The sequence below is a fragment of the Ochotona curzoniae genome, unplaced genomic scaffold (genome assembly GCF_017591425.1).
Source record: "Ochotona curzoniae isolate NIBS_2020 unplaced genomic scaffold, NIBS_Ocur_1.0 scaffold_3890, whole genome shotgun sequence".
NCBI lineage: Eukaryota > Metazoa > Chordata > Mammalia > Lagomorpha > Ochotonidae > Ochotona > Ochotona curzoniae.
The window spans coordinates 17,625,642-17,652,032 of NW_024467115.1; the positions used below are offsets into that span (position 1 = coordinate 17,625,642).

A 26,391-nucleotide genomic window follows, 5' to 3' on the forward strand; every position below is an offset into this window, starting at 1 on the left:
CATACCATTTGCAACAAAAAATAAAAACAAATATAAAATAAAAAATAAAAAACCAAAATAAACCAAGAATTGGCAATTACACACACATTTTTGGGCAACAAGACTGAATGATGGTAGACCGTAGCTAGCCTGCCACTCTCTTAGAACAGAGTCAAATAATGACTAAATCGAGTAAGAGCGAGAGTCAGTAGAATGTGAAGTACAAACTGGCTATTACTTGCACTTTGGCTTTCAAAGTGTCACTTGTTTTTCCAGTTCCTCAGAGTACTGAGTTTCAAATGAATCTTAAAAATGTGATAATAAACCTAAGAGAAACACACCTAGAGGGGTTAATACAAATAGTATTAACCTCAATAGTACAAATGTACTCCATGCATTTTTGGACTATCTCTTTTATTGGAGTGGATCAGATCACAAGTTCTTAATTCAGGCTTGGTCCCAAGCAAAAGGTCTGACCTTACTAGTGTGAGGTGGGGCCCAGGTATGCTTCTCTCTCTCTTTAAACATTTGTTTTATTTTGATTGGAAAGGCAGATTTACAGAAAGAAGGAGAATCAGAGAGGAAGATCTTCAGTCTGCTGCTTCACTCCCCAAGTGGCTGCAATGACCGGAGCTGAATAGATCCAAAGCCAGGAGTCAGGAACTTCCTCTGGGTCTCCCACATGGGTGTAGGGTCCCAAAGCTTCTGACCATCCTCCTTTGCTTTCCCAGGTCACAGAAGGGAGCTGAATGGGAAGTGGAGCAGCTGAAACACGAACTGGGGCCCATATGGGATCCTGGGTACATGCAAGATAAGGATTTAGCCACTGAACCACTGTGCCAGGCTCCTAGGTGTGCTTCTAAAGCTTATCAGGTGATTCTATTATGAGCTAGATGTAAAGGCCAGAGTTGTAAGAGAAAAAAAATTGATTTATTAAAGCAAACTCCCAAAATTCTGATTGCATATCATATTATACTAACTATAGCATATTACCCCAAATAAAATAATTGTAACAATCACATAGCTATTAATTGTTTTTAGGAGTTACACTCACTGAAAATAATAATGAAGTAAAAACAGTGTTGTTCACACACAATGACCAATACCTACTTTTTACAGTGAAGTTCTGTACAGAAATAGATTTGGAAATCATCAGAATTGTGAAGCACATAAAGAAAACAGCATCGTTCTTCAAATTTAGAAATACTAAAACAAAGAAACAGAAGCATTATTCAGGGAACAAGCAACACTTTAGATCAGTCATAAAAAATGAATATTTTTATCTCAAATCTCAATAAAAGTATTAATATTGCTTACGACCAAAAGATATAAATCCATGATTCTACTTACCAGTAGCACAACACTGAAATTATTTACTATTCTCAGAGTTGTCCTCCTACTCATATCTGCTGCCTGCAGTGTCGTAAGCACACATAATCACCTTTGTCATCGCTGTGCATGGAAAAGAGACCTTGCCTATCATGGCAGCCCTAACCTATACAGAGGCAAGCAGAGCATCAATACACACTGTACTACAGTGGTGTTCCTGAAGCTAGCGAGCAATTTGCAGAGGTCTCTTTCTCTCTCTCTCTTTATATAAAAACACACACACACACATATAGACAGGACACAGGACACATAGCTAAAATATTTTAATTTCTCAGGCCCAATTGCTCAACTTTGCCACTGGGACACAAAATCAGTTTGAGGTAACATGCAAATAAATGAACATGGCTGTGTTCCAATAAAAATTTAAAAGAACAGGGAGCAAGCCGGATTTAACTTTTCTCCAAATTTGCCAGCTCCTACTTCACACCAATATACTAGTTGTTCCTCAGGTTTAGGTGTACATCCCCTTTTACTTTTAAAAGAAGTTCTGCCCATCCTTTAAGGCCCTGCCTTGACCTAACCTGCTCCTACCCTAACGAGAGTGACATCCTCTTGCACTTCTGTGCTCTGAGTGTACTTGACCACTGCTGACAGGCATTAATTGCCATTCCTTTTAAAATGTCTGATCCCCTCCCTATTGGGTGGTGAGTTCTTCCAAGACAGGAGTTGGTACCTAGGTCACTTGTATTGTGCCTATAGGACTCAATATTTGCTCCATAAATACTCTGACTTGAGTTGAGCACATTCTGAGGTGATGCAAAACAAATGGCTGGCCTAGCTGGATGCTCTTCCATTAATCTGTTATTTCTTCTCTACAGTGGAGGAAACCAGTAAAAGTTAACTCTCTTTGAAGCCACCAACTAGAACACAGGTTTCTCAACATCAATCAGTAGCAGCCATACTGGAGGCACTTCGTGCCTATCACATAGAGTGCAACTTGTGCAGGGCGGCGATGTCTAATTAGAGATTCTCTTCCTTGGAAAACAAATCTGATAAATTGAAATTTACAATGCCACAATTTCCCAACTATATTGCTTAAAACAGCACTAATAAACAATGAGTTTTTTGGCTAATGACTGGTTTTAAAAATTAAATATTAAGAGAATAAAGTTTCATTCGAGACAGTATTGATTGGCAAGATATCAGATGAGTCAGTCTATAATCTTGCTTGTTTCTGTTCCAATCACCAAGGAGGTAACAGGTAGTTTTCATTAGGCAAATTCCGATTACAAATGACTCACACTGCTCTACCAGTTCGTGCCCTAACAAAACCAATTACTGCTATTCTAAAAGCAACAGGATATTGCATAACTGGCTTGCAGAAATCTGTTGTCTCTTACTTCTATTACGTGGGGAGAAATAATAGTAAATGCACCTAATTTGGTTTAAAATCCTCAAGTACTGGTCTAGCATGAGCTTCTACAGGACAAATATGTCAACCCTTAACCAGTAACTCTGGATGGTAAAACACAATCTTATTTTTGTTTTCCAAGATAACGGCATTTTTTTAAGCTGTTGGTAGACAACGTCAAAACCAACTTGAACTGACTTATGTCACTGTAACCTCAAAAACACCCCATCAACAGTGACCACGGTAAACGTTTTTAAAAAGTAGAATACGTCTAATCCCACAAAATTAATAATTGCTACAAGAGCCAATCTAGGAGACAGCATGTGTGTCTTATGTAGCTCCTGGTACATCAAAAGCAGAAAAAACTGTCCTCTAACATAGATGAACAGTTTAGCTGGCTGAAAAGGACCTCCACGTAGTTTCCATTTATCTGTATCTTGATTCTGGTCTGAAGTTTGTATTCAATATCTAGTCACTATGGTTTACATGGCATCAGTTCAACCAACAGTGTACAACTTCTGCAAATCTTGTCATCATAGAATCAGTTTTGGGACTGAAGAAGGCTGAGCATCTTCATCAGTGTAAGAATTCTTGAAACATGTACTCTTTTAAAAATCACAGCTGAAAGTCTCATCCAGTCATAAATATACAATAAAAAACATTCTTCTAAATAAACCAAATGCACCAATGAAACATACCTCACTCCCCGGACTGAGGCAGCACTGAAATTCCACTCATGAATGCCTTTCTGTAAAACCACAGAAGATCAGCAGCATGTTGAGCCAACCACGAGTAAACAAGACAACAACATTTGGCTTTATTGCTTTTTAACAATTTAGAGTAATTTTCTTCTACAGCATAATTCAAGAACAAATTATCTGATGGAAACTCCACTTCATACTCAAGTCACAAAGGTGATATCTAGTTCATAATTTCTGTACTTCAGTAAGGCAGCTTCCAAAAGAACCTAGGTAAACATCTCATTAAATTCTTACATTTTTATTTATTACAGGGGCTCTATCACCCAACCGCAGCCCAGTGTATGCCATTCTAATTGGGACCTGGAATTCAGTGCAGGTTTCCCACACAGGTGGCCAGGACCCAATTCCTTAAGACCTCAACCCTTGCCTCACAAGAGCATGCTTTAGCAGGAAGCTAGAATCAGGGCCAGAGCTGGTGCTTGAACCCAGACACTCCACATACATCTAACAGGCATGTCAACTTAACAGTTGAGTGGCCAAATACCCATTCCAGTTCACTGAATTCTGAAACTGAATTTTTAGTGAAGATTGTTGTGTGTTAATTTTTGAGACAAACAACTCGGCGATTATTGCCTTATAATAGTCCAACAATAGTTCTCTTGTGAGAAAGAAAAACATTAACCTGAGTAAAAGTTCTGCAATGTTTTAAGGATATTAATTTCTGAATTCAATTTAGGTAGACTTTCCAGTTAAACTGACAATTGTATTTCCTTAGAAATTGGCAGAGTATATGTATATCTCTTCACATATGTATAGCACATTCACCTATCCACAGTGTTCTCATGGTGTAGTATTCATTACAGCTATAAGGGTTTGCTACCTAATTTATGCAAAATTCAATATGCCAGCAAGTTTGAATATAAAAAATTGGCTTACCATATGATAAACATGCATGATTTAAAGGTCCAAGATGGGAAAAAAGAGTTATAATTTGCTTTTTTTGAGTTTATCTCTAAAGCTAAATTAAAATTTTATCAAGTTCATAAGTTCCTAAATTAAGTAAGTAAAGGACATGCTGAATGTTTTTTCCTATAAAAATATTTGACAACTATACAAAATAAATAGCACAAACATTTCTACAGAAAAAACATAAGTGTTACATGTATCTAAATCTGGCAAGTATTGTACAGAGACCAATCACAGTGTAGTTCAATTCCTTAAATGTTGAAGAGCCTCTTATCCACCCACTGCCCGTAGCTGAGGCCTTGGTTAGGCTAGAGAAATGGGTATGACAATCTTGTGGCTCTGAGGTGGCTCCAAATTCTCTTGGCCGAAGCAACAGAAAAGCCACTGTTCTTATCCTCAGCCCCTTGTTCATTGCTAGGCTGTTGCAACTTGAAATAAAAACAGATCCTCTTAAGCCCAGTGTAGTAAAAGATTGATTTCAATTCACATCTGTCAGGTCATGGGAATGTGAATTGAGCTATTATGGAGTAAATTTTGTTCTGCACAGAATCCAGGGAAGGAAGGAAAATGCCACAGAAATGTGCTCATGGAAGATGGTTCTCTTAACATGAATTCCAGAGAATGGAATTAACGCAGCAGCCTACAGCCTCAATTGACAAGCTGGAAAGTTGCTTCTAAATTCCTTGAGCCTCAGGTGAACTTCTAGCTACAGACAGGACCCTGTGGCCCTAACCTGTCCACTACTTGCATATAATGAGCTGCCTGCCAAGATCATGTCAAGGTCCAATAGGGGCTAAACACCGAACAGGCAAAGGCAGTGTGCAAAGTTGTCCCTGCATACAACAGCTGGCAAATGCCAAGACGTATGGGTCCAACTGCTCTTCCAGCTTAGGCCAGCCTTGTCCTCTGTTGGCTCCAGCCTGAGTCGGCTACAGAGAGATATCTCAAACTGATGGGGCTCGTTTTGTAGAACAGGAGAGTACTTAGAAAATGCTTGATTCTGAAAGGTTGCCAAGGTTGCTGGGGTATGTTTCATTTCCCCAGGATGGAGGAAATGAAATGGGAAAAAGGTCTCCCTCCCTCCCTGTCTTGCTAATGGGGTTCACCACACAGAGGCGCTGGAGAGCTACAAAACCACGGCCGGTTAAACTGCTCCAACACTAGGTAGTCCCAGCAGGCTTCATACCCCAGTTCACCCTCATTTTATCAGAACAAGCACCATTTTCTAGGAACTGACAGCTGTAGATCTGAGGCCTCCATTAAGGCAAGATTAAGATCTGAGACTTAATACTGAGTTCAGTGGCAGGAACCACACTGTGGCAGGCACCATTGGTTCCATAGGCAACAGCCATTGCTTCCTTCTCTGCAAACAGACAAAAAAAAAAAAAAAGTTCAGGTTCAGCTGGCAATGTTGAAGCACGTGAAACTGATTAGTTTAACCTGGCCATGGTGAAGTCTTTTCCCTAGCTGGTTATTTGTTTAGACATGGTGAGATGACACACTGAAGGGGGTTGGGCTTCTGACCCTCTCCCTGGAACGCTATGGTCTGAGGTGATGCTTGGAGCAGCTGTTTAAGACTATACGAGGAAAGTCCAAACTAGGCACAGAAGCTAGTGACACTGAAGTTACTCTCAGGATGGCCCTACTTCAGAATTTCTTGAAATGTGGAATATTGTTTCTTTATTTTTCAAGCTACTTTCCATTTAATGATTTATTTTTATTATTTTTTCATTGGAAAGGCAGATATACAGAGAGGAGAGACAGAGAGGAAGATCTTCCATCCGATGATTCACTCCCCAAGTGAGCGCAACGGGTCGATACTAAGCCAAGAGCCTCCTCCGGGTCTCCCACAGGGTGCAGGTTCCCAAAGCCCTGGGACGTCCTAGACTGCCTTCCCGGGCCACAGGCAGGGAGCTGGAAGGGAAGTGGGGCTGCCGGGATTAGAACCGGCGCCCATATGGGATCCCGGGCATGCTAGGCGAGGACCTTTAACCACTTGCGCCACTGCGCCGGGCCCTCAAGCTACTTTGGTTGGGAGCTGAAGGACATTGCAAAGGAGATAAGTATTATAAGTAGCTTCTCTTTGTCTCAATGTCCAGGTGTTTGCTTTTGCTTTCCTTGCACAGGTAGATTTTGTTCAAGTACAAGCTTACTTTACACAGGAACCATACACTGAACAAAGAGAGAAACTGTTAAAAAGGTTGAGATTTCAATTAATCTTGCCCCAGAATGTGAAGTAGCACCAGAAGAGTCCTGGGGAATGGGGAATAATTGGCATACAACATAAGTTAAGTTTTGAGAACGACAGCATAAAGTTCCTCTTTGCTCATGGAACTGTTCAATCCACATGTTAGGGGGAAAATACTGAGACAGGGAGTGAGGACAGAGAGAAAAATGATCGATGAAATGCAACATTCTCTGTTTTACTTTTAGAAGAAAAAAAATCAAAACATTCTATTAGCAATACAACTCACTTCCTGCTTTAGCAGAAAACCCACTTAATTGGTTGTTTATCTGATGTCTAACTATGGTCTCATAGACATTTAAAATTAACATAGTAATAATAAAGTTTTCTTATTTTTATTGCTGTCTTCCAATTTCACTACTTCTATTTTTAAAAATGCAACAAATAGCAATGATGATGAATATATTATGGATACAAGGAGGGTTTGCAGAGAACGCCGCAAGTTCCAAATGGAAAAGGATGTCAGGAAGTTTAAATGTTTGTGTGCACAAGGAGAATTTTTATCACTAGAGGTTACTGCAATGCAGACCATGCAAATTGACTCCCTAGGTCAAAGAGGGTAAAGAAGAAACGTGGCAATCCAAGCCTTCCTCCTGCATTCACCTGTATGTTAATACACACACTTCCTGACACAATATAAAACTTGTCCCTATAACTGCCTCAGAACATAAGTGAATCAGCATAGGGCTCACTTTATTAGATGAAGAACCTCCAGGACGGAGAAATCAGTAACAGCTACTTGGAAATGGTACTCATTTTTCCAAAAATCTCTGGCCTCCCTTCTATTCCCTTTCTGTCTTCCAAGTTCTCCTGGCTCTCTGCCGATTCTTGGGCTTTGCTAATCGCTAATTCCTACAGCCCCATTTGGTTTCCAAGTGTCCTCGAATAACCTCACGCTTTCTAATGAAGCCTCTGCAAATCTCTTGATCTTGCCTTTCTTCGTGTTCATGCCTCCTAGCTGTGTCAGTTTCTGTGGTTTCAACTGTTACTTCTGAGAACGTGTGTGTTCTTGAAAAACAACATAAATAAAATGCTGTGCATTCAAGCAATATTAATAGCAACTAGGTAATATATTGACTATTCTTAAATTTATCTCAGGATGATTGCAATGAAGTCATGCCAGCAGTTCAAACTAAACAAAGCCATAGTCCAAAGTCTTATGAACTAGTTTCTCCTCTAACCACCATTCCGACGTTACTAACACACTCAGAGATTCATTCATGTTTTGACTGATGTGGCCATTTGGGCAGTGACCCTGAGGAAGGAAGATCTCTCCATCACTTTGCCTTACAAATAAATAGAAGAATTTTAAAAATGCAGTAATTTTATACATATTCCTGCTTTTAATTTTTCTTCCTCCTTGGCGAGTAGGTCATTCACCTTTCTTTCCAAAGGACCTGTCCCTCTGTAGTCACAATCACATGATCCAAGACTAAGGTCTCCCCAATTCCTCTAACAGTCTTTGTGACCCCCCCAGACTCCAGGACTTCTGAACTCTAATGCCAAGGCCAGATACATTGTATACTATGACAACAACCACAATGAAGCACTTGATCCCTGCCATTTAGCACTGGGCTAAGTGCTTTGCATTGATTATCTAACTTACTCTTCCTAACAATTCCAGTACCTATTTTCATGTTTTACATGTTTTGTACCTCCTTCTCAAAGCAGGAGGAGTTGAAGTGGATGGCCCAGGTGATAAAGCAAGTAAGCCAACTCCAGCTTTCATACTTGTACAGTTTGAGACAGACTGTCTTCTTCTTCTTCTTCTTTTTTTTAAAGATTTATTTATTTTTATTGGAAAGGCAGATATACAGAGGAGGAGAGACAGAGAGGAAGATCTTCCATCCAATGGTTCATCCCCCAAGTAACTGCAATGGCCAGAACTGAGCCAATCCAAAGCCAGGAGCTAGGAACTTCTTTCTAGGTCTCCCACGTGGGTGCAGGGTTCCATGGCTTTGGGCCATCCTCAACTGCTTTCCCAGGCCACAAGCAGGGAGCTGGATGTGAAGCAGGGCTGCCGGCATTAGAACTGGCGCCCGTATGGGATCCCAGACGTGCAAGGCGAGGACTGTAACCACTATGCTATCCCACCAGGCCTAACAGTCTGTCTTCTTAATTCCTTCTCTGTTTTGCCTTCATGCATGCTCTCAGATTTTTAAGAAACTTTAGGGATGCCTTGTTTCCTGCCATTACGTGTCTAAATTCTGCTTCCTAGCTTATGTAGGGCTCTAGAGTCATCACCTCCTTGTGAGTCAAGTCACAGCCATCATAGCTCTTGCTTACATCCCATTGGTGTGTTTTCTAGAATCCTGCCCTGTTCTTCAAGCTCAAACTGTCTTCCCTTGTCCCACTTCTCTTCAGGTTCTACCCAGCGTCAAAGTCCAGCTTCTGCTTCCTTTCTACAACCTTCTCTAAGGACTCCAGGCCTTCCTCCACTTCCTCCTTGCTCAGCTGCAGCCAACATCTCACACAGTGTTGCACACTAACCAGCAAGGACTCAGGAGCCACAGAACTCACAAATGATGTGCTCCACTAGCATCTCCACAGTGTTTCCATCAGGTGTAGCTGATGCTCTGGGAAATGGGCTGGGTTGATGACTTCATTTGGCCTTTTCTCTGCACTTGGCTGAAAATCTGCCATAGGAGGTCATTATCTAGGAAGCTTTATGTTAAGAACAAATCAGTACTTCAAGTGCTTATATTTTTAATTCATATTTCTAATAATGAAAAAGAATCAAATTTCTATTTGCTCATAGTGGCCAACAACTTGTATGTGTAGTTGGGGCTTGTTTTGAAGATTCTCATTAGATCTTTAAGTGGGATTTAAGATTTTGATGTACTTACTGTAGAATGTCTTGTGAAAGTACTGGCAAGTTTGGGGTTTCGGAGACTGGGCTATGAACAGGATCACACTTCTGAGAGACTCACCAAGTATTCCTCAATGCTACTATGTAGATTTGGGATTGAGAATGGATGGTTCTCCACATGCCTGTCTTAGTTTTATGTTATTAACATTAAACATGTTTGCCAAGTTAGCAAATAACATGAGCAAGTTTATCCCAACATATAATCACTTACAAAACAAGATGAACTTAGTATGCTACTCAACATCTAGTCATTTCAAACACATGATACTGCCTTTCTGGAAATGATGGTAATGGGACAGAGGACTTCATGCCCCTCTCTGACAGAGGTCAAAAGATTGGCATCTGGGCCTGTTCCAGCTGATTAAGGAACATCAAAGTACAGGACAGTCTTCTTACTAGATTACAGACCGAATGTGTTGATTTTCCTGTTCAACTTCCCAAGGTAGAGTGTATCAGTCTGGTTTTCTTTACTTCAACAAAATACCTCACAGAAACCACTTATGAAGCAAGGAAGTTGATTTGCATTCATGGTACTGGAGGTTCATAGTCCCACATTAAGTGGTCACATTATTTTGGACTCTGATAAGTGGTAGAGCATGAAGAAAGGATGGAATGGAAAACCAGGAAGCGTGGGACAAAGTGGGAACCAACTTGGCTTTTAGAACCAATCCTCTCACGAGAGAACAAGCTCCCAAAGGCACCCCGCTGCACCAATCTAAGGAGCCCGCACATGACCCACCTCCTAAACACCATAATTGCATTAAGTGCTCACTCCCACCATTATGACTGAGGACTAAATAGCTGCATGGGTTCAGGAGTCCAATCTTGCTCAAACCATAACAGGTGGGAACATGCTATGTGAGGTTTGAGACTGTTCAGTAGCTCTGAAAAGTAGACTACAAATTTGCATTTAAAATCAGCTCCTAGGGGCCCAGCGCAGTAGCCTGGCAGCTAAAGTCCTCAGGTTAAAGTGCAGGGATCTCATATGGGTGCTGGTTCGTGTCCCAACACCCCTGCTTCCCATTAAGCTCCCTGCTTGTGGCCTGGGAAAGCAGCAGAGGATAGCCCAAAGCCTTGTGACCCTGCACCAGCCTGGGACACCTGTTAGAAGCTCTTGGCTCCTGGCTTCAGGTCGGCTGAGCTCTGGCCATTGCAACTATTTGGGGAGTAAATCAGTGGACAGAAGATCTTCCTTTCTGTATCTCCTTCTCCCTGTATATATGACTTTCTAACTAAAAAACAAAACAAAAAAAAAACTTAAAAAAAAAATCAGCTCCTTGGCTCACTACATTGCTGGTGTTGCAGGAATCCACACTTTGAAAAATACATTCCTTGGGAGGTAGCTTGGTCATAATAGCAGATATGGTGACTTTTCTCAACTACTACAATTTAATGATTTAGTATACTCACATGCCTTATTAATACTGTTTCCAACAACCATGGCTAAGAACCATATAGAGATCTTCATTAACACATGCTAGGGAAAGCATCATTATAAGTATAAAAGATTCCAGCTCAGGTGAATGTGACACTCAGCAGGTGTGTGCCCTAACGGAATACCAGTGCCTTCCCAAAGATCACCTCTTATTGATTTAAACATCACATTCTGGGATTTAGCACTTAGTCATGTAAACTGAATGTTGCAATACCTGCGTAAATGGAAAATCAGATATATTTATTTTTTCCTAACAGGCATTTGTCATGAACTTCTTTCTGGAGATCCCTTATATGCAAGGATTTCGATTTTTTTTTTTTTGCACCAAGATAAATGCTATCTTTAAATTCTGCTTTTCATGAACTCCGGGAAAATAACTTCATCATTATTGTTACTGTTTTTATCACATACTGAACACTTATTATAAACCAGGCTCTGTGAAATATATTGGTATTATTTTATTTTCTCTCTCCAAGCTTTCCCTGTTTCCCTTCTGTTCAATCTCTTTAATGTCATAGTCTGTGAAATGCTTCAAGTTTATAAAAGATCTTCACAAGCTTTTGAGGTAGGTATTATTATCATGATCCTATTTTACAAATAAGGGCATTGCAGCTTGAAGAAGCCAAGTTGCCCAATAGGATATGAACAACTCAAAGTTCACACTTCTAAAAATTTCTAAAAATGATTTTTCTAGAAATTCAACCCCACATCTCCAAGTAAACTTCTTGATTTCATCTCCTGTTTTATTTTTCCTTTTAATCACTACTGAGTACAGCTACATATTTTGATTACTGACTTACTGCTTCTCCAAGTACAGTGCAAGCAACATAAGGGCAGGAATTTTGTTTTTTTCATACACAGCTATTCCTCAGCTGTCAAGCATAAAACCTGATAGTTCCTGACACAGAGTTAAGTGTTCAATGTATTTTGTTACATGAACAGTGAATAAATGTTGATTGCAGAAAATTATACGGGCATCTTAGAAAGCAACCACAGACACACACGCAAACGATTTTTCCATAAGACTCTCCTCAATTCTGTGATCTATCCAGTGGACAGGCCTTAAAAGGTTTTTATTAATTAAAAACAGTAAGATGATTTGTACATGCATTAAAACCTCTGAAATGCAAACATAGAAAGGCTTAATCACGTGACTGCTCTAAGCAGAAATGTGTGCTTAGGATCCTACTGGGAGCCATTTAGCCTAGCAATTGAGACAGACGTAAAGACGTCCACAGTTCACACTGAAGTACCTGGGCTTCACACTTGGCACCAGCTCCTGATTCCACAGTGATGGCTTAATTAGTCGAGTTCCTGCCACCCAAGCTGGATTGAGTTTCCATCTCCAGGCTTCAGCCCCTGCCCAGTCCTATCCACTGTATACACTTGCGTTGGGAATTTTTCTCTCTTTCTTCTTTTGTCTGTCTGTCCCTTTCTCTCCCAAATTTCAAAAAGGATCCTTCCGAATCAAATGGTAGCACAACCTACCTTATTACCACAATGAGTCAGTGGTTAATTTGAACTCAAGCAGCTATTTAGATAACCAAACAGTACAATGTAATGATAACTATGATGGTAGCAGTGTAGGACTACAAGTGGCATTATTTGGATGTGGTTTCTACAATTAAGATATGCATCATACACATTATGTATCCTGCATATTAGTTCTTGTGTGCAAAATTCAATTCATAGCATAAACTTAAAAACAAAATGTCTGCGTTGTCACACTACATAGCATAAATATCCACACGGTTCAGCTATATATTCATTACTAAACGCAATTCTTAACTCAAATTGAACATAGTATATTACGGAATGGATTTATGCCAAGATAAACACATAGTCAATCTCTTTCTTAACCACACAGGCCAATCCCAGTCACTGGCTGAAGTAGGTAAATACTATAAGAGCATAAAGTACTGAATTAGTAAAACTTCTGTCTAATAACTGCACAATTTACCTTGTCGTCAGGAAGCACGTGCCAAATAGATATCGTCTTTTCCTCGACTTCGTTGTTGATAGACAAATATGAAGGTTGGTAGATTTTGGTTGGTTCTAATATTAATACCTTGAACACATAAGGCAAAGAAACTCAAGTCAGTGTCTTCAGATTTAAACCACTTAGAGCTGCTATAAGGAACCAACACAAGATGATCAGATCAAGCTCTGAATGCACTGCTGGATTAAACCACTTAAACTTCCATTTACAGCCATTCTTATTACTCCTTTGAGCATCTTATGGAATTATGCAATGATCATAGGGTACAATAATGCTTCATTTTGTATTGCTAATGAAATTGGCAATGGATTATTCCCAAGGAATCTTTTAAGGATACTTTTTGAAATCCTATATTTTAGCATGAAGGACATGAGCTATCTCTATAAATATAAAAGTGTCAAAGGAAAGCAGAAGCGTGGTAAAACAAATAATTTTGAACACAGGAAAGATTCCATACACAGAATGTCACCTACTTATTTTAGGTTCCTGCTGTCACACTTTATCATAAAGATGTAGTACCACAGCATGATTTTAGCACCAGTGTGAGTGAATTTAGAAATGATTTGGATTATTGAAAGAGGTGTGTGTGTGTGCATCAAAGAGAGACACAGCCTCATGAAACAGTAAAAATAGCTTTGTATAATGTTCAAGATAAACCAGGAACCTTCAATAATGATATATTTAGCCTTGAGAGAGAAAAAGAACTAAAATGTGCTCTATTTGAGAGATAGATGTGGGGCATCTGATAAGTGAGTTGAGGGTTTCCATCAAAGGCTGGCCTTTGAGGTATCCTATTATTACTAACATCTCACATCAGAAAAGAATAGTATTAAAATAACACACAAGTCCTGGTTCCGAAGAAGCTGTAATTATCAAGTACTCAAAGGCACCTATCTAACCCAGCTTTTCTATGTAGACTTATAACTTAATTATCAGTGAAAATGGAACAATTCTTGCTAAAGTTCTACTGCTTAAAATTTAAGAAAATTAGGTTCAGAACCAACACTGAACCAGCTGTGTTTACGAAAAAATGGTGGAGGAAAAGTCCTTCCAAAAGCACCATGAAAAAAAATTATAAATTCAAAATGCATTAGAATATAAGTAAGAAGGCAGGAGAATTTGGTCAGGAAATCGATTCCCAGCAATATCACAAACTGAATTTATTTTTTATTTAAATGTGTCATTTACATATGGCAAAGTCCTGAGAATTAGATGAAGGGGTCCCAAAGACAAATTATTTTTTTCTCTTTGAGCATAACAAGTTTAAGGGCTCAAACAATTCAGGTTTTAGTAATGAAAAATAAAGGGACAGATGAGATTATATTGTGGAGGGGCAGGCACTATGGCACAGTGGATTAAGCAGTGCCTAAAATGTTGGGATCCCATAAAAGTGGTCCAGGTTTCTGCTGATGTGCCTAGGAGAGCAGCAGAAGATGGCCCAAATGCTTGGGTCCCTGCACCCATGTGGAAGACCTGAAAGAAGTTCCTGGTTTCCTCTGGCACAGCCCCAGCCACTGTAGCCTTCTGAGGGGTGAATAAGTAGATGGAAGCCCTCTCTGTCTCTTCCTCTTCTGTAACTCTGCCTTTCATATCAATCAATCAATAAATATTTAATTTATTCATTAGAAATGCAATAAAAAGTTAATTTTACATAAAAATTTTGAAATCCATACATAAGAAATTCTCAAAAAGTTTACAGAAAATGCATATTATGAAACAATTGTATGAATTCCTTTTAAATTGCACCAAAATAGACTTATCTTTTAATTTTATTTCCCAGAAATCTTTTAAAAGTGCCTTCATATCACAAATACACAGTGAGAGCCTACCAGGGTCATAGTCTAACACAGGAATCCACTCAGCAGGTGAATCCAGGTGCAAGTTCCAAGAAAAACAAAGTGACATGTTACTGACAAGCACTAGCAACAAAGTCTCAATCTTGTGGAACTGATGCCAACACATCTGAGCATCCCAGTGACTACAAACTTAATAACAGGTCATAGAAGTAGGTTTCCCAAATCATTGTGCAAATCTCCTCACTGGCAAATAAGAAAATGAAAGGTTTTATCAAAAATTCATGGAAAATGTACATTACAAAAAAGCTATACATGGATTTGAAAATTTTTGTGCCAAAGTAAACTTTGCACAAAATCATCTGCAGATTACTTATAACATCTAACACAATATAGGTGCTATATAAATGATTGCCATACTACACTCCATAAGAAAAGATGACAAGAAAAGTAAGTCTTTCAGTACAGACATATTTCCATCTCCTGAACATATCTGACTTTCAGTTGTTTGGATTTGTGGACACAGAGTAATTCTATTTCTCTTCAGGAAACTTAGTTAATAGTCTCCTTCTTACCTAGTATTTTCTAGTTACACTTTTTTACATTCGTTTATTTAATTATGACATTCAAATTTATCTTCAACCAAATTAGCTCAAAGTGGCTAATATAAATAGCTTCCTGTCACCACAGTCTGTTTCTAGCTGACCCAGTGAACAGGTAGGTGCTCCCTTCTCTCACCACTGCATTTACTGCTGCTCCAAGCACCAGCTGGCAGCAGGCTGCCAGCTCACTCCAACGTACGGATTTTTCTAGACTACCTGTTCTCTGGTCTAGAAAGCAAAGTGAAATATTTCAGTTTCAAAGGCTTTTCAATTAAGGAGCCTGCTGAGTTCATCTGGCTTCGTCTGGAAGCCAAAGCAAGCAAAGCATGTTAATGCCAGCCAGGGACTTAATTAAATGAAGCAGATGATCCTAGCAACAAGAGCTAGAAACCAAGACTTATCAAAAAGAATTGAGAACTGTTGCTACCTCTCATGGAAGATCGAGATGAGAGGGCTCAAGCAGAGCGATGTGTGACATGACTCTGCCACAGAAAGACATGTAAACACGCTGTGAATCATCAATAACTCTTGACTTGGACACGAAAACACTACTGCTCTGGATGGTATTCTGAGAAATCTCTGGAGAAGGGGGCATCAGATGAGACAATGGAAACACTATTTTTAAAAAGCATTCATGTGTTGTGTGTGTGCGTGCTCCACATTTAAATACACACATATAAGGGAAAGTCTTCAAAAAGTCCATAGATAGCACACATTATGGAAAAACTAGGCATGGGTTTCAAAATTGTGCGCAGCAAAATACTTTTTGATCCTTTTCCCCCTGAGCTTCTTGAAGCACACACACACAGACATTTCACCAGAGAACGGTCCAAATGAGCTGTGGATCAGAAACTATTAAGTTGTCACTTTCCATGATCAAAAGAGTGACTGAGGCTCTCAAGTACTTGGGTAATGAGTGGTAGAGACCATTCAGCAGCACAGGTGAGCCCGGCACTCCTCATCATCGCGATGACGATGCTACTGAGTGCAATGTCAGCAGTAATACAGCATCACTACAAGTACCTGTGTAGTCTGAAGAGACGACTCTCCGGGCTAACCAGGAGATCATCTTTTCATTGTCTGGGAAGCACACTGTACCACTTAATCAAAAAGAACCACTTGAATCCCATGGCAAAAACAGAAGAATGTATACTTTTCCTTGGGTTCTCAAGAAGTTATTTTTACAAGTAAGCTAAAGTACACCCATTTGCAGAAAACCTAAATACTAACCAGATGCTGGCAGTCGGAGGGCAAGGACACCAGCATGCTAGAATTGTTCCAAGCTCAGTGCGGACACTCCTCCAATCAAAGCAATAACACAAAGTGTACTTAGAGTTAAACCAAGCGTACTCACTGGAAACCTAACTACTGTAACATCTGTTTTTGTGGCCTCAACCAAGAAATCCATCCAAAAGTCCACAAGTTCCTGCTTGGCCACAGGCTGTTCTGTAGTCAATTTCACAAAATGTTTATAGATCAAAATTGTCTCTACCATAGACTTGAGGTACCTGAGAAGAAAAAGATATCAAACATAGTGCAGGTAAGTTAAAACCACTTGTTTCAATGCATTCTAGTTTTATTCTGTAATGTAATTTACATACAAGCATTCGTAATTATATATTCAGATTCACCATGCTTTGATTGGTATCTCATGCAAATCTCACAAAAATTCAATAGAATCGACTAAATTGTCATTTTTTTTTCCTTTGAAAGGCTTAGTTATGCAGAGAGAGTCAGAGAAAGAGGAGACACTTCCATGTGCTTGGCCACAACACCTGGGGATGGGCCAGGTCAAAGCCAGGAGCCTGGAACTCCACTGGGGTCTCCCACGTGGCTGGCAGAAGCCCAAATACTTGGACCATCTTCTGCTTTTTCCAAGATGCATTAGCAGAGTCGGATTAAAAGTGAAGCAGCTGTAGTTATAATTCAAACCAGCACTCATATAGGACACCAGAAGGAAGCTTAACCTGCTCTGCTATAATATTATTTTCTCTCCTTTCAGACATGAAAAAACTAAGCCTTATAGAGAGCTTTTAAGTAACTTGGCCTGGGACCACACATGTACTTAAAATATGACTTTTAAAATGACCATATTCTGCTTAGGCAATGCATTTTTTATTAATTACATTTCATTTTGTGACACAGTTTCACAGGCTCTGGGATTCCCTAACCCCTCCCATTACCCTCCTCCCATGTTGGATTCCTCCACCTTGTTGCAGTATTACAGTTCAAATCTAGTCAAGATTCTTTCATTGCAAGCATATAGCAAGCATAGAGTCCAGCATCTTATTGTCCAGAAAAATTTAATGGTTTCCGGGGGAGACTATCTCTGGTCTGAAGGCAGAGCTGGCAGAATATCACCCTGACCAATGCCTTTTAATATAACAAATCTTAAAAACCCATACCACATACAAAATATTGCACACCTTTCAAAACAGTTTTGTCCCCAGATCAACCTTTTGGTTCTCCTTTGCCACAATGTTTTGCATTTCTCTTGTATGATTCCTTGAGGAAACATTCCTAAACAGACCATTTGGGTCAGGCACTAGGCCTAGTGGTTAAGGCACAGCTTGGAATGCCCACATGCCACACCAGAGGGCCCGGACTGCAGTTCTGGCTCTGCTCCGGATTCCAGCTTTCTGTTCATACAAGCCCTGGGAGCCAGTCACGATGGCTGGGGTGACTGGGCGCCTGCCACACACATGGGACAGCAGGACTGTGTTTCCAGCTGGGAGCGTTGGCCCAGTGTAGAGCCCTTGCAGACAGCTGAGGCGAGAACCAGCAGGTGGCAGCACTCTGTCTCCCTTTTCTTGTTTCTGCTGCTCAAATACAGATTAAAAGAAGAAATTCACATTTGTCTAAAAAGAAACAAATGTACCCAACACAAGATTTTGTTTTGCTCTGAAGCAATTCAATGGATATATTACACAAATATTCGCAAATCACTAAGACAGATGGTGCATTAAAGGAAAGCAGGAAAAATAAGAAGCAAGATCAACAGACAAGGTGATAGCTACATAGGCCTTTTGTAGACCACAAGCAAGAAAGTTTACATTTCAGAAATATTTAGTTTATGGAAACTTAAGGCACAATTTTGTGGCTTTAATTACTAATGGTATTTTTTTTTCTCATTAACAGAAGCCAGGATATCAGAGCCTTAAGCTCTTAGTACTTGTGCCATCAGAATGGTTAGTGTAAAGCACAGTACATTTGCAACATGTTGCATGGGCTATTTAATTTCATTTGCTTAATGTCTACTGTGCACATGATACTGTCAACAAATCACTAGTTCTCAAAAGCTGTATGCAATGCAGTGGCAACAAACATAAAAAGGTATTATAACATCATGAATAAATATCAATAGAGATATAACTAATTGGAGCTAAAAATTTTTAAACTGTACAAACAATGTCAGTAGAGACATAATACAGCAGCTAGAGTGGCATGGGAGAAGGGAGTTAGGTGTAAGACAAAGTTTATGTTAGAGGCTGCTGTAAAAACAATGACCCATGCGTGCCCCACAGGTGGATTAGAGCAGTGAAAGTGGCACATTTGGCACGTACTGAGACACCAACACAAGAAGCAGCAAATGTCATGTTCAGAATGAAGAGAGGAGAGTGTGGATTCGGATATGATGGGAGTTGAAGTTGGAGTGACTCTGGGTAAACCACCTTTGACACGCTCTGGAGAGGGACTTCAGACCATAAACTGTGAGGAACCATCACAGTAGACTGAAGTGAGGTTTCAGTGTGGCATAAAGTTCAGGCAAGTTAAAATCATTACTTTTTAAAATTTCAGAGGCAGAGAGGAGAAAGGGGGAAGGAAGAGGAGAAAGGGGAAAGAGAAAGAGAGAGACTGACTCCCATCTGCTGGTACATTCCCCAAAGGGCTACAATGGCCAGGACTGGGTTGGGTCAAATACACTAGCTAGCAACTTAATCCAGGACTCCCACATGAGTCGTAGAGCCCAATACTTGAGCCATCACTGCCACCTCCTGGTGTGTGCATTAGCTGGAAGCTGGAGTCAGGAGCTAGAACCAGGAGTTCAATCTGGGTATGTTGAAACGAGATGCAGATCACTTAACCACTGTGCTAAACCTCTGCTCCCGAGGCATACACTTTACAAAGATTACTGTGAGAGTGATATTGGAGAGGAAACTGAATGGAGGGAACCTTTAAGGACCCCATGATTGTCTCACTGTGACAGTCATTTCCTCAAGGGGTTTCTGTACATCGCCAATGATGGGCACTGAGCTCTCAGGGAAAAATTCTCTCTATATGCCATTGCTGACCTTTCACACTCTCCAGCAAGTGATCAGTCATTATAAATGATACAAAATACAGTCTGTGTTTCAAAAAACAGTCCTAAATGCAGATGGAATATGCTTTCATCTCTCCAATTCCATATAATGATGCACCTTGAGTGTTATCCAAGAATAATCTGAAATTGGCAAAAACCTCTCTAGGAAACACCCAGATGTATTCGTCACACCATAATAACAAGAAATGAAAATCAAGAATGAGAATCCTCAAGTGCAGAACACATTGGAAGAGAAACAAAGGGGAGGGGGAGCATTTGCAGCAGAAGCCCAAGAAGAAGGGATGGAAACACGGGCTCAAGTCCCAAAGCTGAATCACACACTCGCAGGTGTAGGTACGATGCTTTCTGTAGGATTTGTGCAACACTGTTCAACTCGATCAGTGGGTTGGCTAATGTGGAAGAAAAGATAAGTAAGCAACCAGCCTCTACACTCTGCATCCAAAGTCATCTGGCTGTAATTTAATCTCTTTTCCTTAGGAATCTCATCTCTTAATTTTGTGTTCAATTCCATAACCACATGAAATAACCTCACTGTCACTTCAATTAATATGGGTACAATATGAGGTTACTTATTACAAGTAACTGCATAAACACATAGGAGTCTATGATTACCATGCTGGTGTCTTCAGTTTGAAAAGCTTTTCTGATGCTTGAATGACTCTTACGTGGTCATTGGCCAAGACACTAGCCCCCAGAAAAAATCCAACTTCCCAGTAGCTCTGGAGATTCTCTAAGCTTCCCTTTTTACCAAGAAGGCTACTTAGCTTCACCCCTAGAAAGAAAACAGAAAACAAAATGTCATGAACACATCACAGAGAGTCAGAGCTAAGTGTTCACTCTAAAGCAAGATTAAAATAGCTTTGTTAAGTTTCTAATTAAAGTGACTCAAGATCATTGCAAGACTAATCAGAAAGCTAGAAAGAATAAACTGAAAATTACTCTTTACTTTAAAACATATATATCAGTGCAGACCTTTTATTGAAAGATTTCTTCTATTTTAATTTGAAAGGCAGAGAGAGAGAGAGAGAAAGAGAGAGAGAGAGAGAAACTGCCATCTACTGGTTCACTCCCCAAATGGCAGCAATCCAGAGCTGAGCCAGGAGTCAGAATCTCTCTGAGTCTTCCACATGGGTGCAGGGGTCCATCTTCCTCCACTGCTTTCCCAGGCCACAAGCAGGAAGTTGGATCTGAAGTGGAATAGCTGGGACATGAACCGGTTCCCACATGGGATGCCAGTGTCACAGGTGAAAATAGCCTACGGAGCCATGGTGCCAGCCCTCTCAATGCAGAACATTTAGGAATGGAAATAGTTAAGAATAAAATCACAGAAATAATTTAGAAATAAAATTTCAGCCTTCTTCTTACAATCCAAAACTTCATTCTATAATGTTGGCTATTAGTCTTTGCAGAAATCTGTCACATAAATAGGACACTCCATCAGCCAGTATTTGTACAAAACATGGTTAATAGTGTTATAGTATATGGATGTGTCATGTTGTATTTATGTTAATGCAGATAATTTTCTGTTATCATAAACATTGTTGCACAACTGCTTTGTGCACTTGTTCAATTATTTCCTTACACTAAAGTTCCAAATGTGTATTTATTGGGGATAGAAGATACGCCTATTTCAAGTGCTGACAAATCAATGTTGCGTCAAGTTCCACTCTTACCTGAAGCAACTGACAAGGACTTTCTCTTCAGTGCCCTTTCTAGTTGCAAGTACTATCCAGTCCACTCATCTCTACCAAAGAAACGGAGGGAAAAATGAACATGGCCCTATTTAGCCACTGAAGTTATTTCTCATATATCTGTTTCTCTTTTGGGAATAAGCTTCATGTTCTCTGCACATATGACGCATGAAACCAGAGGATATTATTTTTTTAGGTAAGAAGCTGGTACTAATTTTTAAAATTTAGGAGTCCCTTTCTCTCTTCTGCTCTTCCTCTCTTACCTAGAATACAGGAATAAACAGCTCAGTACATAAAATCTGTTCTGTATTTAGCACTATATCCACTGGGTAGAGTTGCAAAGTAACTGCTGTTTTGCATGATTCCAGAATACAATATTTTTAAAGCTTTGGATCCACAGGACCAAATGAATAGAGCATTATCTCTGGTACATGAACTATCATCATTATCAAGTCCATAGCAGCCCAGTATTTTTATTTAAAATATTTTGGCTACATATATAAGCAGTGGTTGTTAGGTTATTATTGGTTTATCTACCATCTTTGATTCACCTGTTTCTGCAATTTGAATTTTGACAGTGCTCTCAATTAAAGACTGGCTTGAGGGGGCAGGGGGAAAATTGGTGGACTTCTAAGTATTCAATAGTATCAATACTTTAATGTTTATCATTATTTTTATCACATTGTGCTTATTAAAAGATACAAGGCTGTTTTACTGAAGAAAGGCAGGACATTTTTACTGAATAGTCATTTCTATGTCTAACACTGCATGTTGAAAATGGTACCGTGTTCAATCCATACAACACCACAGTGAACCAGATTATCTCCTTAAGGCCTGAAGAGGATTAGCACCTTGTGTAAGGTCACAAACTCAAAGATGGTAGAGATGAGATTCTTTGCACTTAATCTTCCTTATGAAGAATTTAAAACATAGATGAAAGCAGACAAAAAGTGGCACACTACATTTTCAACAAGTATCAGCATTTTGCTATTGTTTCTCCCTGAATATTTCTGCTGAACCATTCCAGGTTAAATCACAGACGTGTCATTGCACTCTGAAGTGTATACATGTCTAAAAAACCTTATATGTCATATTCTATTACTGTCCCTAACACTAAGATTAGCAGCAAGTGTCCAGGTTTACAAAAATAAATATCATACACTAAAACAATCAGTACATAATAAATATTGATTTATTTGTTCAATGGCTATAGATTCCATTCTTTATATAATATAACACTTTTTAAAAAAGTTTTATTTACTTTTATTGGTAAGTCAGATACACAGAGAGAAGGAGAGGCAGAGAGGTAGATCTTCATCTGATGATTCATTCCTCAAGTGACCGCAACAGCTGGTGTTGCACCAATCCAAAGCCAGGAGCCAGGAACTTCCTCCCACACAGGTGCAGGGTCATCCTCGACTGCTTTCCCAGGACACAAGCAGGGAGCTGGATGGGAAGCAGGGCTACTGGGATTAGAACTGGCACCCATATGAGATCCCAGCATGTTTAGGGCAAGGACTTTAGCCAATAGGCCATGGTGCCGGGTCCCAATATAACACTTATTAAGAACAAGAGGGGGAATCCACCATGGGGGGAGGGTTGTGGGAGAGGTGGGGGGAATCCCAGTGCCTATAAAACTGTGTCACATAATAATAATAAAAAACTTGTAAAAAAATTGTGCCAATGCTGAATATGGACTGACGATTTATGATTTCATTAAAACACAATGTGCCAACTGTTAAAAAAAAAAAAAGAACAAGAGGGGGATACAGAATGATGGCTCAGTGGCCTTGCATGTGCCAGGATCCCATATGGGTACTAGTTCGTGTCCTGTTACTCCACTTCCCATCCAACTCCCTGCTTTTGGGAATCTCTGGCCAAAGGAATCATTTGTTTGAATTCTGCAACCTGTTTCATAATTTGTCTACAGGTTTAAGATATTTTCACATATTTTTCACTGCTCTGCACATTTCACCCCCCTAATAGAACAATGAAAGTTGGCTTTAAATATTTTTGTATGTGGCTGATATAATGCACATTGCTTTTAGAATTCAGCAATATAAACCAGTGAGTAACTAAAGATGGTGGTTCCCAATGTAAGCATGCCCTTGATCACCAGCAGTTCAAAGGCACCAAAATCTGGGGCAGGTTAACGTGAGTTAAGACACAAAAGCAGGGCTATCATTTGGCCTAGTAATTAAGACACCCACAGTACATATTGGAGTACATTGGTTTGATCCCAGCTCTGGTTCCTGACTCCAGTGTTTTGCTATTACAGGCCCTGATTGGCAGTGGTGATGGCTCAAATAATTGGTGCCTACCATCTGCATGGGAGCCCTGGACTGAATTACTAATTTTAAGCTTTGGCCTGACCCAACTGCAGCCACTATGGTCATTTAGGGAGTGAATCAGTGGACACTACCTCTTTGTCTCTCTCCTCTCCCCTCCATTTTCTCCCCCCAACCCACCTTTACCTCTCAAATACCTTTCCTTTTTTAAAATGACAAATGCCTCTCTTTCCTCTTTTGTTCAATTTGGACCAAAATGAAAATAACTTGTTTGCAGAAATATTGGCTCAGAGAGTCTCAGTTGATATTCTGAATAGGCTGCTGTGGTCTTTGATTTTAAAAAAAAGTATTCTTTTTGGTTACCATAATTTGGGGCATCCAATAGCCACTGCTTCACTCTATCAATTTTCAAAGACTAATTTTAATTGCTGTGACACAATGATTATTTTAAGAAAAACAAACCACAACCTTCCCTTTCATTACTCAGAAATGCTTTGTAAGATATTATTTGTCTTATCCTAGAAGACATTATATAAAGGTTACTAAAGTGATTTTCAAAAAAAGATTTTACTTACTTGAAATCAGAGTTACAGAGAGAAAAGGAGAGACAAAGATATTTTCCACTCACTGGTTCACTCCCACGATGGCCACAGCAGCCAGCATGGAGCCAGGCTGAAACCAGGAGCTAAAAGGTTCTTCTGGGTCTGCCAAGTGGTGGTAGGGGCCCTAGCACATGGGCCGTCTTGCACAGCTATAACCAGGGCATTAGTTGGATCAGAAATGGAGCAGCCAGCACATGAACTGGTGCTCATATGGAATGCCAGCACTGTAGGTGGCAGGTTTATATGCTATGCCATAATGCCTGCCCCTACCCACTATGTTGCAATGATGGCCCCTTAAATGATGACTTACATAACACACAATACATATTCTTAATCTATTTTTAAAAATTTACTTAATTTATCTGAAACACAGAGCAATATAGAGAAGAAAGAGTGAGACCTTTTACTTGCTGGTTCACTCCCTGGAAGGACCACAACAGCCCAATCTGGGCCAAATACAAACTCAGGAGTCAAGAAATCCAGTCCTGCTCTCATGTGGCTTCAGTGGCCCATGTACTGAGCCATCTTCTGCTGTCTTCCCAACAGAAAACAGTAGCCAGGGCTTGAACCTGTGCTCTGATATGGGATGCCAGCATCACAACTGGCAGCTTAACCTGTGGCACCACAACACTAGCTCCTTCTGAATCTTTTTACATAAACAATCCATCCACACCTATTTCTTTTCATGACATTAACTTTTCTCGCATTGCAGATTTGTCAGTTGGTACATTAACACATTGTTTAACTTACTTCTCTAGATTCTTTAAATCTTATTAAGTCAATGTTCTATACTTTCAGGTCTGGGTTAAAAAGGCTGGGGTGACAAAAGGTAACAAGAGATGGGCTGTACTATACACTCATTATAGCAAGCACAGGCCGGGCCATCACACTATCACTGAAGTGAAATTTGATCATCGACACCCAGGTCTCTCCCTTGTACATCTGTCCTTTTGTGCTAACTTTGGCACTACATATAAACATATTAAAATGTAAAATTTTTAAAGAATAAATATTTTCAATGAATGGTTTTGGTCTTAACTGATGACTGCTGCAAAGATCAATTATTTCAATGTCACTACCATGATCAGTTTTATCATTCTCCTTACTTTATTAACTTGCATTCTTTTGAATAACACACTCTTGAAAAACAGTATATTCACTCTGTAGCATATTTGAAGAGCTGTATTTTGTCAAGTCGATGCAGAGTTGTCTCTCATAAAAGAAATAAAAGCACCTACTTCTTTCCTTATAGTTTCCAATCTTATGAAAAGTTACCTATCTTCAGAGGTGACAAGAGAGTTGTTTTGTGGTTGGTAATGACTTTTGGTTTGGTTTATTCTTTCTTGATTATCATAAAAAAGAATTGACATAAATGTTATATTCAATAATTTTTTTAATGTTTACTGAAAAAGAGATTCAAAAACCAGTCTGTCTCAGTGGCAAACACAGTGTTCCTTTAGTAGGTTATCATTACTGTTGGTGACCCAAGCCTGTAATTCTGACTCTCATCAAACGGCTCACAGTTGAAAAATTCCACAGGAGATGGGAAAATCATATTTTTATTTAGCTGAAGTCGGAATACTGATTTTAAGGCTATGAAGCTGAAAATAGGAATATGAGGTAAGATGTGGTTTTGGTGTTTTAAAAACTAGTTCTCAATAGTCTAGAATAGACAGTAATGAATCTTCAAAATGTGAAAAATAAAACAGAGGTCAATGAGGCAATTAGTCATAATCCCAAGCAAACATATAAGAAGAATAAGCAGTCCTTGAGCCACAAAGAGGTAAGAATTATTTCTAACATTGAAGTTGTTCAACTTAAGATAATATGCTTAGAAAGTTTCAGCATGTGTTATGACATTTTAATTTTAATTGTTTAACTTTTATAAATAAAACAAAAATTCCAAAAAGCATCTAAAGAAGTAATTTCATATTGGAAAGTCTGATTGGTGTAAGAACTTAGTAATTCAGACAAATTCATATGTTTGTAGGAGCCAAAAGGAGAAATGAGAGAAGATAAAAATTACTGCAGATTTTGTTTAGAGCATCTTATGTTTTAGGGAAAATGGAAGGTAGGAAGATACACAGAGAGAAACACACCCCCATTTGCTGATTCACTTGCAAAGGCCCACAGTGGCTGAGGCTGGGCAAGGCTGACGCT

General features: G+C 39.5%; 1 protein-coding gene across 1 annotated transcript in view; it reads right to left on the minus strand.

Annotated features, from left to right (window-relative positions):
- Positions 1 to 26,391, minus strand: part of MAP3K5 (mitogen-activated protein kinase kinase kinase 5) — a 223,629-nt gene that overhangs the window by 78,989 nt on the left and 118,249 nt on the right. Inside the window, exons 9-13 of the mRNA XM_040965413.1 lie at positions 20,263 to 20,422; positions 16,684 to 16,837; positions 12,896 to 13,003; positions 3,418 to 3,467; positions 1,090 to 1,185 (exon numbers count right to left, since the gene is read on the minus strand). Coding sequence (XP_040821347.1) covers positions 1,090 to 1,185; positions 3,418 to 3,467; positions 12,896 to 13,003; positions 16,684 to 16,837; positions 20,263 to 20,422 — 568 coding nt within the window. The remainder of the gene's footprint in view (positions 1 to 1,089; positions 1,186 to 3,417; positions 3,468 to 12,895; positions 13,004 to 16,683; positions 16,838 to 20,262; positions 20,423 to 26,391) is intronic.